Here is a 20,081-nt window from a genome sequence, read left to right as displayed (position 1 = left end):
AAGAATGTAAAATAAAACATGCAGATTTCAAAGCATCAGCACAGAAAACTCAAAGTAGTATGTCTAAAAATAGAAAATGTACAACAAAAGAGATGAAAATCAAATATCCATAAACAACAGTCAATGTTTGGGACCAGCAAACTGAACATAATGAGACTTATTTACACATAAAACCAAATATAAATCATCATAAACACCAAAACAGAAGAAAACCAGGTTGTGGTGGGCTGAAAAGAAGTAGTCATGGACTGAGGATGATTGGATGGGGGTGATACTCGGTGATGAATCACCAGTCTGATTGGTAAAAGAGATGATGCTGGAATAAACACGGACATAAAGATGATGACACAGTTTGCTGCAGGACAAATAAAATGGGAACAGACCTTGTTGAACGCGTGGGAAAACTTGGAGACTCGTTTTAAAGGTCCCATATTATGCAAAATTCACTTTTTAATGGTTTTGGAACAGTCATACTGGTCCCCCCGCATGTGTAGGAGACCCGTAAGTGTGAAACTCTTTCAGGCGCTCTCTCTCCCCCCTGCTCCACCTCTAGGGAAGTAAGCGCTGAATTGAGCTTGTTTGAAAGCGTGTACGTTATGACGTCATAAGGGACAATAACCACTCCCCACAGAGCGATGGACCCGTCTACCGGCTCTCAAAGCCCGCCCTCTAAAAATCACCTAGCGCCCAGTGTTTTTCCCTCTTCGGCAACCCTCGTTAGCGGACATGGCTAAGCAACAGAAGCACTGTTCTGTTTGTGGCTGCATAAATGAACACGAAAACGTTTTTTTACTTCCATCCACTGAACCCACGAGGACTGAGTGGATTAATTTTATTTTTGGAGGAAATGTACCTGGAAAACTTCCAAAGGTTTTGCATGTCTGTGGCCAGCATTTCAAAGAGGACTGTTTCCACAACATGGGGGCATGGAAAGCAGGCTTCGCCAACCGTTTGAAGCTGAAGCCAGGTTCAATACCAACTGTCCGTGACACAGCTGGAGAGGTAAGAGCTGGCAGTTATTTTATCGTTTCGGCCTTATTAGTCTGATAGCTTGAAAATATATTAACCTGTCAATCACCTCATGACGGGCGATGCGATGGGCGGAGCCAACAGCTGAGCTGCTCCACCAGGGTTCCGCCCACCATAAACGGCACATTTCTGAAGCTGCTAAAAAGAGGGAGGTGAAGAGAAGCCGCTGCACTCAAACTGAGGGTCGATTTGTCCATACCATGGCGGAAATATTTCATTTAGATATTAATGAATGGTCTCAGATTGGGAATAAAGTGTATAATATGGGACCTTTAACTGAGCTGGATGAGTCCACAGATGTGAGTGGAAATACTACTTGCTTTTGTTCAGTACATTGATAGAGACAGTATTTACCCACATGTGCTGTTCTGGAAAAGTTTAGGGGAAAAAATATTAAAGAGGATGTCTTTAATTAATTGTAATGGTAACACAATTTTCCATGAGAACAGTCTGAGATTTTACTGATGAGAGAAGGTTTGATATGGATTTAGTCATGGATTATTATCATTTCATGTTTTTTAGGGCTGCCAAGTGATTAAAATTTTTAATCAGATTAATCACAGCTTACAAATCATCATAAATTATGATTAGTCACATGACTATGCCTGAAATCTGCCCGTTTTCACAGTATCGTATCAACGATTTTTCCTTACATTTTCACATTAGATGATCACTTTAGTTGTAATAATCAGTTCAATATTACATAAAATCAAGACCTTAAAAAATATATCTCATTTGTACCTCCCTTTTCCTGATCAGTGCCCCTGCCTGGCCCCCCATCAGGTCTTTTCTAGACCCGCCCCTGCATATCCGAAGTAGAAATCCTTTCTACCACCTGCCAGCTATTTAAGGTTCCAGCTCTAATTTGTGTTTTAGAATCTGTTCATAATTCCTCTTACTAACTTACTTTTGGGTAAATTTGTGTCGATGTAAACCTTGAACCGATAGTTTACTCCTTCTCACCTGAACAATACCCAAACACAACAAAACTAACGATGCTAGCGGCAAAAAAGCCGATCAGCTGATCACCAGCAGCTGTCATGATTCACAACAGGAGAGGGAGGGGAGGAGGAGGAGGCTGCCGCGGAGACGGCCAGAGCCCCAACGTTTGTGTAAAACTATGTGTAAAGACTTTCTTTTCTTTTTTTTTAATGCTGGAAAAGTGTGGGTATTAAAACATCCTCATCTCACACAGTTGTGACTTCCTCAAGTCCATTCATAGAGCCAACCAACTCTTCTTTTTCCATATAGCCTCTAGTCACCTCTATGTCTCACCATAATTAAATTAAATCAAATCAAAGTTTATTTATAAAGCACTTTGCATGCCGAACACAACGCAAAGTGCTTTATGTATATAAAAAAAAACACGGCTTCACACACCAAAATAGATAACATAGCAATTAAAAAAAAACAAAAAAAACACTCATTATAGTCTGTTTAACACACAGTCACACGTACACACATGCATACACACACAAACAAGTCAGTCGCCAGCACCCAAACAAGGGTAATCACCATGGCAACAACCCCCAAACCGAACAGGCAAAACCCCTGGCGTGGAGGGTCCCCACGAGGAAAACACTGGAGTTAAAACAAAAATAAGAGCAGCAATAATAAAAACACACATAAAGGACTATATAAAATAATGTGCTAAAGATGTAATAAAGTGGAATAAAATGCAAATAAAATAACAAAATAAAATTATATGAAATAAATTAAGATTAAATAAATTCAGTTAAAAGCTAAGCTAAAAAGGTCTTGCTCCTCTTTTTAGAAACATCAGCAGTCTTTGCAGCTCTGAGGCTCACTGGCAGGCTGGTCCAGAGACGAGGGCCAAAACACTGGAATGAGGCCTCGCCGGAGGTTTTAATCCTTATTTTAGGAACAACTAAAAGGCCGGTACCACAGGACTTCAGGGTCCGCGAGGGTTCATAATTTAAAAGCAAGTCAGATAAATAAGAAGCCCCAAGACCATTAAGACATTTATAAACCAGTAAAAGAAAAAACTTCAAATCAATCCTGAAAGGCAGCCATTTTAAAACTGCTGTAATGTGTTCGTTAATGAGGGAGGCCACACATGCATTAAATGCATTAAAAATTTTAATGTGTCATTAATGTGTCATTAATTAGTTACCGCCGGTAACACGTTATTTTTTACAGCCTTAGTTTTTTTCAATATTCTTTTAAAATATTTGATATTTGAAAGTGTCTTTAGATGCATAGTTTATTAAATCGGGCACTGATCACACAGTTTGCATTGGTCAGGGGTACTTGGTTGGAAAATGACTCCACAGGGGGTACAATGCTGGAAGAAGTTTGAGAAACACTGAGCTAAAGATCAGGAGACATGGCAGTCATTTCCTTTATTGCACATACAGAGGTGTTCTTTGACATTTCCTCATGCTAATGCTGAAAAGTCTGATAAGACCACATTTCTCTCTCAGACACACACAGTGTCCAGCTTTTTCTAGCTCGTACCTTGGCATGGATGTGGAACTGGTCAGGTTTGTGATGTGACACGAAGCGACAGCCTCCTGACACTGTGCTGTCTATCAGTTTTCTCAACAGACACCAATACCAGCAACCTTTTTCAGCTGAGACTAGCCCTCCTGTCTTAAATCATCAACAGGATTCTCCTAACATGCTTGTCAAAAGACATCAAACCATATGTACACATGTTCAGGTTATATTCAGTGGTCTGCCCTATGATAAGCAGTTTTCTCTCAAAGTGCTTACACAGTGAGAACTCTGTGAAGGTGATTACTGTTGAAATCACATGACTGTAAAAGCTTATGTGAGCCTCAAGCGCTTATATAGTTGTAGAATAGAGAATTTCCACAAACCTCATTTTACACCGAGGATGACAGATAGATGACAAACTGGATGGATGTATAATATATTTTATAGTACATATTTTAGATATTGGTCATAATTAGTTATCAGCTTGGCCTGAGTGACTGTGAATGCCAACACATTAGTATTTATTTATCAGTTTATGTTTCTTTTTTTAAAGTTTGGTGGTCAGGAGAGGACATGAAAAAGTGAGCAAATAGAGGGAGACAACATGCAGCTAAAGAGGAAGACTCCAAGGAGATCAGACAGTTTAGAATTACCTTGCTGCTCATTGTTGAGGGGAGGATTTTCTTCAGCATTGTTGCTAAGCGGCTGCTGACTTCTTTCTTAAGAATGGATAAGTGCAGAAAGAAGGCATTCCTGGTATGCCAGTGTGTTGAGCATACACCTCCTCAGAGATGCAAGGTAGAACATGGAAAATCTGGTGGTGCTCTGGCTAGATCTGGCCAGTGCCTATAATGCCCCATAAGCTGGTAATGAAAACACTGGCAAGGCACCATGTTCCATCGACAGTAAGAGACCTCATTCTGAATTATTATAGAAAGTTTAGGCAGAGAATCTCAACAGGTTCAATAACAGAATGGCACAGATTGATAGTAGGAATCATCACGGGCTGCACCAGCTCAGTGATCCTGTTTGTCCTGGCTATGAACATGCTGGTAAAATCTGCTGAGACAGAGTGCAGAGCTCCTAAATCTAGGTCTGGGATTCTACAACCACCATCTGTCCCTTCATGAATGACCTGACAGTGACCACTGAGTCTGTGCCTGGAGGAAGATGGATCTTGAACGGGCTGGAAAGACTGAGGTTGGTCAAGGCTGTCATTCAAGCCATCAAAGTCAAGTTTGGTTCTGAAGAGAGGCAAAGTGATTAATAAGTTCAGGTTTTTGATCTCAGGAAATCCAGTCCCCACTATTTTAGAGAAGCTTGTGAAGAGCTTTGGGAAGTTCTTTGACAGCAGCCTCAGGGATATGGCCTTCATTAAGAACACCTGTGAGGAGCTAGAGGGTTGGCTGAAAACCACTGACTGGACAGGACTGCCAGGCAAATTTAAGGCATGGATGTACCAGCGTGGGATTCCGCCTCAGGTACTGCTGCCTCTGTAAGTTCTCTATCTCCACCATTATAAACCTGGAGAGTGGAGTCAGTTGCTACATGAGGAGGTGGTTGGGCCTACCCATGGAGCTTAAGTAATATCGCCCTCTATGGAAACACCTGCAAGCTGTCACTCCCCCTTTAAACCAGTTGAGGAGGAGTTCAAGGTCTTGTGCACGGGAGAGGTGTTGCAGCTCTGGGAATAAAAAGACCCAAAAGTCTCAGGGGCAGGGGTTGTAGTTAAGACTGGCAGGAAGTGGAGAGCAGAGGTCGCAATGGGGCAGACTGAGTCCTGTTTATGGCATGGAGTCTTGGTGGGGACTGTGGCCAGAGGAAGAGCTGGGAAGAGCCATTCCAGTTCCCTGCTACAACAGAGTACAGGGAAAGGAGTGAAGGCAACTGGTCCAGAATGAAGTGAAAGCAGCTGTGGAGGGAGAGAGGTTCAGCAGAGCAGTGGGGATGAGACAGCAAGTTGCCTGGACTAGATGGAAACAAGTTGTAGAGACCATGATGTGTCATGACCAAGTGCTATAGACCACTGCAAATAGCATCTGTGTCACTATTGCTACCTGCGAAAGGTCCAAACCTAGGAAGCAGAAACCTAGGAAGCACACCATCAGCTTCATCAGAGCTGGAGAGAAGCCAATAGCAACATCTAGAAAAACATCAGGACTTCTCAACACTGCACAGGACTGGCAGCTGACAGTGAACTTAGGCAGGCAACTCAAGTTCCCCCAGCATGTTGCTAAGACATATCTCAAATCTGACATCATTTTGGTGTCACCGGCAACAAGAAATGTCATGCTGGAGCTCACCGTGCCATGAGAAGTGAGAATGGAGGAGGTCTTTGAACGGAAGAGGGACAGATACCCAGACCTAGTCAGCAACTGCCACAGACAAGGCTGGAAGGCTAGGTGCTTACCTGTAAAGGTTGGATGCATCACTGATGATGTACCCTGGCATTGAATCAGAACATGTATCATCTAAACAGCAGACGATGGGTCAGGGACCTGAACACTGTCTCATTATTTATTTTAGAAAAAATAAATACCAAAATGAGGAAACAGTGGGAAAAAATACTATTCAATTACACAGTTAAGTAATCTAAAGACACTTTCTAGGCACAGTCCAATCCAATTCATTTGTTGACCAATTTTAATCAAATTAAAACAAATCCATCATACACATTAGTCCAGTTTATAATATCTGTGTTCATATAAACCAATTAATAAAACAACGACCGAGCTAAAGGAACCAACAGATTGGACCAAATCTTTTTTTTGATTCAGTCCTCCATCCTGAGCTGCATGAGAAGACAGTGGAGAGGAAAACCTCCATCAGAACCAGAACCAGGATGGAACACCTCCATCAGAACCAGAACCAGGAAGGAAAGCCTCCTGCAGAACCAGGACCAGGATGGAAAACTTCCATCAGAACCAGAACCAAGAAGGATGGCCGGTTGGGGGGTGGAGAAGACAGGAAAGAGGGGTCAAAAAGCAGCAGAACTGTCATCCAGGGATTCCTGCTGAGAAAGAAGAAGAGAAACACAAATGAATTTCAGATATTTCTACAAGGAAAATAAAGAGAGCAGAGAGGAGCCCAGTGCATCATGGGAAGTGCCTCAGCAGCTTCGGTCTATAGCAGCCGGACTAAAGGGATGGATAAGGGAAGACAAACATGACTGGCCTCTCAGACGTAACAATGAACAGAGGTTCACCAGTGTGACAAATTGTATATAAAAATAGAAAATGTTCCTCAATATCAAATTGTGAGGACTTGGAAGATTATCAATCCTGAAGTAGCTGGAGCTTTTAGAGGAACGTCTGCATCCAGACAACGTCTCTTTCAGGGAAGGAATTGCAGATTTCAGCAAGACGATGCTGAACCACATCCTTCATCCATCACAGCAGCATGGCTTCACAGGAGAAGAGTCCGGCTGCTGAACTGGCCTGCCTGCAGTCCAGACCTTTCACCAGTACACAACATCTGGAGCATCATGGAAGCAGAAATCCAGCAACCAAGGTCCAGGACTGTAGAGCAGCTAGAATCCTGCATCAGACCAGAATGGGACAACATTCCTCTCCTAAAATGTAACATCTGACATGTTGTTTATGTTCTACTGGGAATAAAATATGGGTTGATGAGATTTGAAAATCATTGTAGTTCTTTTGTAATCTGGGTTGTAGAAACAAGGTTTGTCATATACTGTAAGTATTAAAAACATTTTTTGTGTGTCTGTATTTAAACTTCTGTATTGTCCAGTTTACTTTATGTGACCAAACAAAATTCTGAGTAAGACATCCTTGCCTTCTTATTTTTGATTTCCAAAGAGCCACAAACATAGAAATCATAGTGATAGCCTAATGAACATTTGTCTCCTGGTGTTTTTCACATTTTGGACTGTTGGTAATTACAAAGTACAGTTGTCTTAAGTGATAAAAAAAAAAAGTACTAAACATTGGAAATAAATTTTGCTGCTTACATCCATATTTTTAATTCAGAAAGTCCAAGAATATTTCAGTTTAAGGCTTTATCTGTGTTCATTTAATCTCTGTTTACTGAATTCACAAGAAATCCAAATTTCATAGAACATATCTTAAAGACCCGTCTGGGTCTGTTATTGCTCGCTTGTTGCCCTAAGTGCAGCAGTCGGCCTATAAAAGTAGTTCCAAACGTGTCCGGTGGTGAGGCGGCTGTCAGTCTGCTCTGGGTAAGTAGGCAGTCAAAGTCTCGGTCAGCACTAGTTTTTCATTAGAGGCCTAATTCAAAGCGGCCCACAAAGAGTGTCAGGACAGTCCCGGCCTGTTGTTGGCACCTTTTATAACACACTCTAATGAGCAGCCGCTGGGAAAGTTGTGGTCAGCTGTGTATCTGGAGCTGCTGAAGCTTAGAATATATGGTCCGAGAAGACCAAGAGAAAGTTCCTGCACAGGGGCCTGAATTAGCCCCATGAATCAGTTTTTTTCTTTTTCACTTGTTCCTTAATCACGCAACCTGTTGACTGTTGTGATTCATGGGAGTAGCTGCTGCTCTGTGAAGTTTAAGCATGAGACGGTGGAGTCGAGCAAGCCTTAAACTGCTGTGATTAGTCACAGAGGACGTAGACTGGTAGATGATTAGGTAAAGTGTTGATGAACTCAGGACTCAGCCTAGACTAGAGTTAACACTGTTGTTCTTACTGAAAGTGCTCCCAGTTAAATGGCAAATACGAATGCATTCATTAAACCTGATCCAGATTTTTAAGAGGTTTTAACCTCCATCATGTGGCTCCATTTGCACATCATCTCTGCTGATATGCTGTGTATGGTATGTGTGTCTCCATCCACATTAATGTGTGCTCTCTTTACACAGGAGGGTGTGTTAAGCCTGGCTTTTCACAGTCCATCAGGATGATCTCCGGTAGATGTTAATGAGCTTTCCCCCTAATGTGGGCTCAGTCGTCCAACTGGACAGCTTTCTAAGGATTGTGCAGAGCAACAGCTCATATAGTGATGATAAAGGGCTTTCATGTGTAGAACATCCACAATGTCTGTTCTGGATATTATTTAATGTACACTACTGGTGCTTGGTATGCTGAAACTTAAAGCTGCATGCAGGTATGTGAATATTTAGCAGTGTAACGGTGGTCCCACCAGAGAACGAAGTCTCTTTCCCTCTTTAAGTGTTGCAAGTCTAGCTGTTCTTTTTCTGTGTTGTTGCTCCAGTTTATGTGCATATTAATGCAAATGAGCACCAGACCTTTCACTAACTGAAAACATTTGCCACATCATGAAGTGCAAAAATACAGTGGAAAAAAAGTGCAGTTAAAGAAGGGGGGTGCTGGCGAGGTGTGTCGTTAATACAGTTTGGTTAAAAACAATCAGCTGGGATAAATATATACTCTAGATTCAAGTCTTATAGGAAGACATAGATGGACAGATAGAAAAATGAATGCTGCTTGGCCTGCTTTGCAGAGACACACTGATCAAAAACTTATTTATATTTTCTTCTCACCACAACACACTCACACTGTAAGTCAGAGCTTTGGGAAGTGCTCTACTTATAGTTATACTATGGAAAGTTTTATCTGGTAAAATTAATCATTATCCCTTAAAACTTCTAACCTTTTTTTTTTTTTTTTTTTGCTAGTTTTGCTCTGCTTGTTTCCTTTTTTATGTAAAACTGTATAGTAGCTGAATCCTTCTTTTAAGACATGATGTTTCTTAGCTGTCAGATTATGAGGCTAAAATGATGTAAAATGAATGTATGAATAGATAAAGCAGCATAAAGGCCGACCAGAAGAAGAAAGCAGAATTTATTACTAACAGAACTTTGTAGAAATAACACACAAATCAACAGTGACCAAACCTTTTCTCATCTCATCGTTCTCTCAAGTCTTGGCTTTCAGGAGAAAAAATATTGTTATTGAAACAGAAATTATAATATATTTTTAAAAAAATCAGAGCATATACAGATTTTTCGTCATCTTTTTTTTCTTGTTTTAGTTGGCTAAATCTACAACTTTACCACTAGTTTGTTTTAAGAGAGGTTTATAATTTTATAAAAGGATCCAAATAGTGAGTCATGTCAAGGAATTAAAACATGAAGAATCCTAAACTCATAAAAAACGGTAATGTCTCCCTTGTAGAAAACCAGAGATAAACAAGTTTGAAGACAATAAAGTCATTTATTTTGAGGGTTTAAATCTGTATTTTGCGTCTTATTTCATCTTGCAGGTATTAACACAAAATGACATTGTCTTTCACAGAAGAAAACATTGTTAACGGGGAATAGATGGCAAACATTCAACACTAAATGCCTCCAAATTCCCGCACAGCGTCTTTTCTCTCTTTACAAAGAGCCTAAATGAATTCAGAGGGTCTGGATTTACAACCAAATAAATCACTTTTTTAAACACTATCAGATATCAGTAACAGTAGGTTCAAAAAGTTTTTCACATCTAACTAAAGTAGTTACAGTAACACAGACAAACGCAGAACAGATCGACTGTTTACAGCCGTTTAGATTTACAACAGGGTCTATAAGTTCGTCTACAACTTATGGACCCTGTTGTAATTTTTTTTTCTTTTTTCATTTTCATTTTCATTAGTACACTTTGTTTTATTCCTGATTGCTTGTTTTTATTCCTGATCGCTTTTATATGTTATTATTTTTATGTTGTAAAGTATCCTTGGGGGTCTTGAAAGGCGCGTTGAAATAAAATGTATTATTATTATTATTATTATTATTATTATTATTATTATATTCCACTAACTCAGTGATAACAGAGTCTCTGAGTAATAAATCCACTTGTACTCATGTTCCACAGCACTCAGTGGAGACCCATACACAGGACATGGAGGTGCTGGTCCCAGGTGTGCTGTATCCCTTCACGGGCCAGCAGGTCTGAGCCTTACTGGCCTCAGACTGCAGGGTACCCAGTTCACAGATGGACAGTAAGACTTGGGCCAGTACAAAAATGAGGGGATGTTTAAGAGTAAAAAGGCAACACAAGTCTTCTTCTCTTACACACTACATATCAAAGCAGCCTTTCTCACTTTTCTTCCTCTTCCTCTTTCTTCTAATTGTCAATGAGCCACTGTCTCAGAATAGAAAGCTCAGTAACCAGAATATGGAAACATATTAAATAAAGTTCTTATTGAAATCACACCATCATTCAGATATATGCAAAGATCTGAAATTAAAGAGATGAAAGGACTCTTACATGTCTTAAAGACTGGGACTCTACCTTTCTGCTGCTATGCTGTTGCACAATTGAACTTATACATAATATGTTACAGTGTATGTGGGTTGTTTATCATGGTTTGTATATTTCTTTCTGATGCTAAAAGTTTAAAACATCAAATATTGATTTAATTTACAGGAGTAACCATGTTCAACCAGAACAGAGTAAACTGCTGATTTCATCCTGTATTTTTCCAGCGGACACAAATTAAATGTCAGTAAGTAACATGAATCTCAGCCATATATGGACAAGCCTAGAGTGTTGGTCCCAGTGTCAGAACAAGGCCGACATCTGCAGACGTAGAGGAAATGGGCAACAGGAAACGGAAAACAGGAACTTTCTCTTTGACTAATTCCCCCCCTTTAATATGTTTTCTTTACTGCAGATTGAAATGTCCTTTGGTAACTTTCCTTTTTGCTAGAGATATAAATCAATGAATAACTAATCTGTCATATGCAAAAGGTTTATTAGGTGTCTAAAATGGACAGATGTGTATGATTTTGTCACTGCAGAGAAACCTAAGAGCCAAGGGTTGAAAAAGGGCCAGTAAAGAAAGGAAAATTCTGACATACAGAATGACAGCAGATTTAAAAACCTGCTTATCCTATTTCATGCTATTTTTGCCTTTTCTATGCTATTTTTGCCTGGTTATAATGCTCTACTAGTATCATCCTGTTGATTTCAGCATTTCTTCATGACCAATAAGTAGAAATGATGGATAGGATTAAAATAAGACTGTAATTTAACTAGTTTGTGGAGCAGAGACGACGTGTCGATGAGACTTTTTCAGCTCCAGCTACACTGTTTGTTGTAGTTTCCATTTGAGAGTAGATTTAGGCTGTGTATTTGTATGAAAATGAAAGTGTGTATACTGGCATCTGTGTGTGTTTGTGTGAGAGTATAAGAGGATTAAAGCCTGTTCATAGCGGAGGGTGCAGACTGGAGAGTTTCCGACCATTCCCTCAGTATGTCCCACTGGCTGACGAGGCTTTAACTTGCTGCTGGGTTGGAAGATGTGTCAAATTCTGGAAAAAACAAAGCTAAATGTCCCTCCTTGACCACCCCGCCCCCTCAGTCTGGCCTGAAAAACCTTTCTGTTATCTCAAGCTTAGGCATCCGCTGTTGTTTCACTGATAGCTTTTTTCCAGCCCTGCATCTTGTGTTGACTTGTATATTCTTTTGATGTCTGGCCGTCAGTGATGTCCCAGCAGACAGATAGTCAACTCCAGCAGCAGAATGACTGTGAAGTGTATCTGTTGTACATGCAGATACCTGGAAACAGAGCTCGTTTTTTTCTTTTTTTTTTTTTTGCTAGTAGCTTTTATTTTTCACTAACATTTAATTCTTAAAACTCTGCTAGATCTCCCTGAATGCTATCACTTTTCCTATCACCAGTGTCTCAGCAACAGTAGTGTGTAGTTCTGTGGGGTAAACTGTGATGGATAGCTACCCTTTAGGTGATATACAGAAGTTTTCCAAGCATTTCTATCGAGGATTTGTCCACGATGTCCAGGATTTTTCAAATCCAGCCACTAAATGTAGTTTTATTCAGAGACTCTATCTGGTAAATCCACAATGATCCATGATAACAGCATTATTTACCACATTTCACCATAAAAACATCACCATCACTACTATGTTGCTAAGAGACCTCTATTTAGACCTGGACATGATGATGAAGCCACTTCCTGTCAGACTTTCCACCAATCAGAGAGCTTAGATTGACGGTAATGTGAGTTGCTGTTGCTGACTGGGATTAAAGGATTCAGCTCCTGTGAAGTTTCACATTAAAAAAACAAACAAGAGGACAAAACATAGAAAACACAAAAAAAGGCCTGGAGTTTTAAGGGTTAATGACCAGAATATTCCTTTACCTCCCAAGAATGAAGCCGCCCACATGGTTCCTCTTAGATTGTGTTATAAGCTTTCATATTTTAAAATAAAAATCTTTCTTTTTTTGTTAGAAATCATATTTTGAAAGTTTTGCCTCCAAATAATAGGAAATATTGGTCAGTGGACTCAGATCAGTTAATCTTTAAAAAGCCCATATCTGCCAAAGCCTACAGTAGTTTCCCTTTCTTTGTTGGCCTCCCTCCAGCCCAGCATTATCTACACATCACGTTGTACAAAACAACCTTGTAAATAACCATATTACTTTACCTTGTGACGTCAGCCCCAGAGGAACAGATCCCCAACATTAGAGCAGTAGGGGATTGTGTCGGGGGCGTGAGAGGTTAAGACTTGTTGAATAGCTGGTAGGCGTCACACAATGAGGTGGATTAGGCAGCACTAGAAAGGGCCTTTGGGGCTTTACTGGGTGTTCAGCAGCTTACAGCGCCTACAATAACACTGCAACAGTGAACAGCAGATCCAGCTGGGCTAGCTGGGGTTGGCAAAAAGGCAAGCAGGAAGAGCAAGGGGCTGGCGGTCATGGTTAGTGGTGCAGAAAGCGGGAAGGGGCCGAGTTAACAGCAACTTTTACAAGTTTACATGACGAATTAAGGTGTTAGACCTGGGTAAAATCAAGCATAGCTACATTTAGTTGGGGATTCTCTTCTCAAGGACCCCCAGCCGCCCCAGCACTGCCTTTGCTTGGCTGGAGCCGTGACCGGGACAGCTATCATCACAGATGACTCATACTGCTGCAGTATGCGTCAATAATTATGGAAGATATAAAATTTGTTTGGTTGATAATGGCCATTGTTGTCCAATAAGGTCTTAATGATGACCCTGTATAGACAATATTTTATTTCACTTGCACCCCAACCTGCATACTCTCCCAGCATAAGAATGCCTTTAATGTCATTGCACATGGTACAACAAAATGTGTAGTAGTTCTCCTTCAAGATGCAAAAAAAAAATTCAGTCATACCATGCATAATATGACTGAATCCCATATCATGGAATAAAAGTTACTGCTGCAGTAAAAACATCACATAAATAAAGTTTAAAGGTACTGGAGCTATCTTTATTAAAAATGTCTGTGGAAAAGAGCTCGTCATCCTTTACCTCATAATAAAGCAAAAATATCTAAAAGATCACAAAGGAGAGTAAATGGAATACATAGATGAGAAACAAAAGGTGTTTTTATGCAGTAAAACTAGCAGCTATTAGCTTTTTCAACCGTAAATCCTCATTTTATCTGAGCCTAAGCAGTATGAACGGGCAGTGCTCACCTCTGCTCAGGATTACTGCAGTGTATCAGCCCTGTGTGGTGTTGGGGAATTAAAGTGGGGGGGGGCAGAGCTGGCATCAGGCTGGGACAACAGTGCAGTGTGGCACATGGCATGTTTGCCGGGATAATAACACAGCGGTTTGTATGAGGTTTCCTGAGCTACAAGTAAGAAGCTTCCATTTCCTGAACTTCCCGTGACAGAGACGGGATCCACTCCAGCTCCTGTACATCTGTGGGACATATTAAACTTCCGCTGTGGTTTGATGTCAGAGTGGTATGAATTTGAAAAGACTTTAAAGTTAATTAGTATTCCTGTTCCTGTGTGGTTTGTTTTTGACAGACAGCTGTTCAAAATCACCCCAAACAGCAGGAAGAATCAGTAAAAATTCATCAGTGAAAACAAATAACTGTAGTGAAATTGTAGGTCGCAGCAGATTGCATGAACAAGCAGCTATTTCTCCTTTATTTTTCTTCTTGGTGCAGGCTGTTAGAACACTAACCTGAGAAAGTTTGAGATACTAAAAACAGAAAAATCTCTTTAACACTGTTTTTTTTATAAGCCATTCATTACAAGCTGCAAGATTCTGCACAAATACATCCCTCTAGATTCTCTCTCCTCAGTCTGCTACCCACAGCATGCCTGAACAATGATGTTTTAACCTCTCGTGTACATTTATTACCAAAATTCTCCTCCCAATTTGTAGATGACGGTTGTATTCTGTCATGGATGCAAGCTGAAGCCTGATTCCAGGGCATCAGCCCCCGTCAGCAGAGCAGCCAGGCAGCAGATTAAACACAGCCAGACGACTGATGGACGTCACAATACACTACATGCATCACAGTCTTAATACTGCGCTGCCACTTAAGCGCACGCCATTCTGTCCTTATATCGACGGATATGGTTTACAGCATGTAATAACAGTAATGAGTTCCTTATGCAGGGATCCTGACCGGAGCAGCCTGGTCAGTATGCAGTGAGGGATGTTGGAGGGCTGTGGAGCAGCGTGACATGTCAGGGAAATGCTTTGTGTCACCCAGAGAACGATGGAGGAGTTTGGTCGTGTCCAGGATGAGCTGATTTTATCTGACACTGTGGATCAATCACACAGATGTGGACTGCTCTAACCCAGATAATGCTCAGAAGTCTTATTTTATACCTTACTGAAGGTAGAGCTGTGAGAAAGGAAGACTGAGAAGTGCTTGTTGTAGCAAACTATACTCGGTTTAAGGGGACATATTCAGCTTTTAGGCTGGTTGTTTGAGAATGAAAGAGAAATCGAGAAGGATGGTCCTAAGATTATAATCTTATAAATTAGCCCACTGGTTCCTCACGTCATGCAAAAAGCTTTTCTAATATCTTAATTTAAACACCACAGTTCTTTTATTTCTTAGGGGCAGGTCATCTGCACCGTTGTATCTCAGACATGTTTTACTAATGTTGCAGGTAGAATCCAGGTGACAGGATAGACATGAAAAACTCCACTACTGTAGCTCCACTAGACCTCACAAAACCACAGTACATGGGCCAGCAGGTACTAAGTAGCTCTGTTTTTTATAGGGATATATGTTTTAAAATATTGTTGTATAGCAGATTTATTTATTTTATTTTTTAAAAACATTTTCAGGCTCCCTAAACTGGTTCCATATCATGAAAACGTCAAAATTGTGTACATATATATATATATATATATATATATATATATATATATATATATATATATATATATATATTTATATATATACAGCTTACCCACAACCCGTATTGGGCCAAGCGGTACCCCTGTCCTGAAGCCTGGACTCTACCAGAACGTTGAGGATGCAAGAAGTAGACCCTTTAAGTCCTGGAGCTGCTGTGGATCAGATTCAATAAACAGAACCGGGGTTCCAGTTCCTGGTTTGGCTCTTTTTAATGTTAGGCTTGTCACAGTCACTCAGGTTTTCACACCTGCTGGTTTCTCCCACATTAAACACACTGGTGACAAAAAGGAACTCTTCATGCAGCATTAAACCTTTTCTTGATGAGAACCTGCAATATGCACAGTCTAGAAGATGTTTGTAGACACCAGGAAGCAGCAATGCTAACATGTAGCATAGCAACATGACAGGAGAAACTCAGCTAAAAGACTCCACCAAGCATCGCCATTAAAACCAAACACACTTCAAACCCCAGGTTCTATGTGAATGTAAGAAACCATGAGAACAGCTCTGTCCACTTAGAGCTTCTGATCATTTCTCCACACAAACCAGGAGTCGTATGAAAGCAGAGACTCTGCTGGTTCCAGAGACGTCTGTCTCATCACGGTGGGACAGAAACTCTGGAGCTAGCAGCCAGAACCAGAAACCAGGTCTTCCTGCTGCTGTTTGTGGTGAAAAGTTTGATTCCAGCTTAAAAACTCTGCTAACGTTTCTCCTATGACTCTGCCTCTGATTGACATGAACCATGAAGGTCCTGCTGGTTTCCATGGAGATGAAGGAGGTTTTATAGTGAAAGATTTACTCTTTCTATCATAGACTATCTTGTGCTTCACTTCTTTCTGGATCCTCATGGTGTTTCTAAGGTGAATGTGGGGCTATCCCTGGATCCTCTGACCATTGTTAGAGGCGTCCATCATCATCATCATCATCATCATCGGCTGATGGCTTCCTGAGATATTTACCTGTGTATTAAAACACCTGGAAACCTGCCCAGGTTCACTTTTACCTTCTACTGTAGCACAGTTCCTCCTCAGATAATACTTCACTCATTCCTAGGATTACTTTACTCATTCCCATAATTACTTCAGCTTAGTGAAATTTTTACTAATCTCTTTCAGAGGTGTGTAGATCTTAGATTCCAACCATCTGGAAGATTTCTGCCATTATCCCTATCCACAAAACAAATCACTCCAAAGATCTTAATGATTTCAGACATGTTGCACTCACATCCTTGGTCATGAAATCATTTGAAAGGATTTAAAAAATATATCTATACCTATATATTGTAGTTTCTTTTACTGAGGATAAGCCTGACCCACTGCACTTTGCATATCAGCCTAACAAAGGAGTCAAGGACACAAAGCTGTTTATTTTAAATTCTGTGTATGAACATCTGGAGGAACCCAGGGTTCATGCCAAGCTGTTATTTGCAGTCTTCTTATAAAATACAGCCCCACATCCATTAGAAACTCCCAGATCATCTATTAATGTTTATCTTAAACTGTCTTAGGGTTGGGGTTCAGCAGCTCCTTAATGGTCTGATGTCCAGTAAACACTGATCACCAGGGTTGTGTGCCATCACCATGTTCACAGACAGCTACAGACCTTCCCAGAACCCACCTTTGGTTAAACGTTCTGATGACACTGTCCTCCTGTCTCTGGTCCTGCTTTGAACCAGTTTGTTAGCGGGTGTGATGATAACTGTCTGGATATTAACACTGAAACAGCACAGGATAGGATCACTGATTTCAGAAGCAGCGGTGATCACAGAGCAAACGTCATTCATGGTGAAGACGTCCAGGTTGTTGAGACCTTTGCTCTGTGTTTGATTATAAGTTGAGATTTTATGTTAAGGCTGAGTCTGTAGTCAAATGGAGTCAGCTAAGAATTTACTTACTGAGGAAGCTTTCAGTGTTTCTTCATCCATTTTATGCAATTTTTACTGTTCGTTTATTTAAAGTCTTTTACCTTCTTTCATCTCTTGGTTTTATGGACTCTTGAGGACAGGAACAACCTGAGCTACATTGTAAGGGTCTGTTCGAAGATAACTGGAGTCAGACAGAGATGTGAATTCTGTCTGGGAGTCCCGGGTTAAAAAGGCCATCACAATTATCAGACAACCCCGTCACATTAAGGCTGGGGAGTTTGCCTTCTAGTCGCTGCTACCATGCTTCCTTTAATTGTTTCTCCAGGTCTGTTTTCCCTTCAGCCATCAGGCTGTCTTTTTAATTAACTGGAATTTTTATTCTGGACTTTTAGTTTAGTTGTTTTTTTGTTTTTTGTTTGTTTTTGTTTTTTTGGTTTTTTTTTTTTTTGCTTATTCTGGTCTTATTTATTTATATTTTTTTTATTTATTTTTTTTTATCTGTTGGGACTGCTGGAGCTGACATGGGCCGTTGTTTGTTTCTTGACTGATGTGCATGTGGATGTGGGTGAGCTACAAATGAATTGAGCTTTTTGGATTAATAAAGTTGTCTTGAGTTGAGTTCTTGAGTTTAGTTGAGGAGCTAGTCAGAGGTGGTGTGTGCTGATCTGCTGTTTTATTATCCTGTGATGTAGTTTGTTGCTTTTACAGCAGACTTGCTGATGTGACTCTACCCTCTCTGTGTTTCCATCCCTGCAGAGCTGCAGAGGGAGGGCAGCATCGAGACCCTCAGCAACAGCTCCGGCTCCACCAGTGGCAGCATCCCACGAAACTTCGAAGGCTACCGCTCCCCTCTGCCCACCAACGAGAGCCAGCCACTCAGCCTCTTTCCCACCAACTTCCAATAAATCCCCGCCTCTCCTCTGCCCACAAGCCCACCTGTCCACCCAGCATCCCACCGGCCTTTCTGCTTCTCCATCCACTGTTAGTTTTTTTTTTCTGCTGTTGGATTGTGAAGGCTGGGGGTTTTGTGTAGATTTATTTTAAATTGCTCTTTTTTTAAGCCAAAATCATTCCAAAAAAGTGAAAGTCCTTTTGTGTTTGTTGGGGTGGAAACGCTTTTAAAAACTAATTTTTTAAGTTTAGTTTTAGATAAAAGAGGAGAGGAACTTCTTCTGTTTTTATTTCTAACCCTGCTTGCTACCTTGTTGTTGAGCCCAGACCAGCTGTCCTCTCCTCTCTGCAGCTCCCTCGGCCGCCATCTTTCTTGGCTTGTGTTTGAAGTTTAACGGTGTGCCTATTGTCTGAATGAGCCATAAGAAAGGGAGCGCCGGCGGAGGAAGAAAGAAATGTTTATTCCAGCCAGTGATGTGTAGCAGCTCCTTTTCCCTCCCAGTGCGTGTGCGGCGCTGCTCTCATGGCCTCACGCTAAATGTTTTTGATTGAATTTGCTTCTTTCATGCCTTTGATTTTCATGTAATTACATTTGACAAAAGATGCAGTAATGAGATGACAATATTACTACACTGAAAAAGTAATTTAGATGTTTACAGAGTAATTGAGATATGTTTCTAAAATTATTTAGATATATTCCCTGCTCAGCTTTTCCACATAGATTTTAATTGTGTGCAGTAAAGATTCTGCTGCCCGTCTGTGTATTTTGTACATTAGCAGCATTTGACCAAATTCTTTGTTTGTGTGAAGTTCCAGAGACGTGGATTTTTCCATACATGTACTACTTTTGCAGCTTTTACTGTGAGCTGCAAAATGTTTCAGTTGTTGGAAAAAGAATCCACTTTCTCCTAAGTGAGAGTGTAGGTCGTGATGCCACACGTCTGAGTGTTGTTAAACTGTCTGCATGTCAGGATGTCCTGCCTCGCTCGCCCTCTGAACAGAAAACAGCATCAGTCTACTAATTCAGAGGAACTGCTTGTTGTTGATGGTAAGATTAGATTTATAAAATACTGACTTCTTTTCCCAGCGTTCATGCAGCGTTCATGCATTAATAAAAGTTGATGAAATGAAACTGCTTGTTTTTATTTTTCCCTCCTCTTTGATTGGTCCTAATGTTCTGTTCCCATTTCAACCACGGTGGTGACCATCACCACGTAGTACCACTGGTAATTAGTACCATATTTTTTAACAGGCAGTAAAGTGTTGTTAAGGGGACTTTTTACGGCTGACTCTGGTTCTTTGTTCTGAGAGTCAAGAAAATAAGAGGGCATGTTTGTTTTGCTGCTAATCAGCTCAAGTTACACAAGTTTAAGATAAAAAATTTAATTTCAGATTTAAAACAAACAATAAGCAAAATGTTTGATGTAAAACCTTCGAGAAAATTTAAATGATGTATTTAATCTCATAAATCTGAAAAGGCTCCTGGACCTGCCACAGCTGAAGATGACATCGGCCCAAAAGGTCAGCGAAGAAAAATATTCTTGTTCACGTTTGTTTTATAATAAAGTTGCTCTGAGCTCAGCTTGGAGAACAGAATATGTTTGTTTAGTTCTGTGCAGCACATAAAGCAGAAATAAGTTCCAGCTGACAGGATGTGTTCTGTCACTTCAACCAGAGGAAACTTCAATATGCAACAAGAAGGAAACGGCACTCTGCAAACCAAACTTATTTTATTTCATCATGTTCTCAAA

The 20,081-nt window shown here is 40.5% G+C and overlaps 1 protein-coding gene across 2 annotated transcripts in view; it reads left to right on the top strand.

Annotated features, from left to right (window-relative positions):
* The window catches only part of bcas3 (BCAS3 microtubule associated cell migration factor), a 446,220-nt gene extending 426,764 nt beyond the window's left edge, over positions 1-19,456 (top strand). For both annotated transcript variants that reach the window (XM_041994763.1, XM_041994762.1), the window contains one exon: positions 18,196-19,456. In XM_041994763.1, the coding sequence (XP_041850697.1) occupies positions 18,196-18,344 (149 nt within the window). In that variant the 3' untranslated portion in view covers positions 18,345-19,456. The remainder of the gene's footprint in view (positions 1-18,195) is intronic.
* The last annotated feature ends 625 nt before the right edge of the window (positions 19,457-20,081 follow it).

This window comes from Melanotaenia boesemani, chromosome 9, assembly GCF_017639745.1.
Source record: "Melanotaenia boesemani isolate fMelBoe1 chromosome 9, fMelBoe1.pri, whole genome shotgun sequence".
Classification (NCBI taxonomy): Eukaryota; Metazoa; Chordata; class Actinopteri; order Atheriniformes; family Melanotaeniidae; genus Melanotaenia; species Melanotaenia boesemani.
Note: the sequence above shows the minus strand (reverse complement) of the source record. Positions and strands in the feature narration are given on the sequence as shown.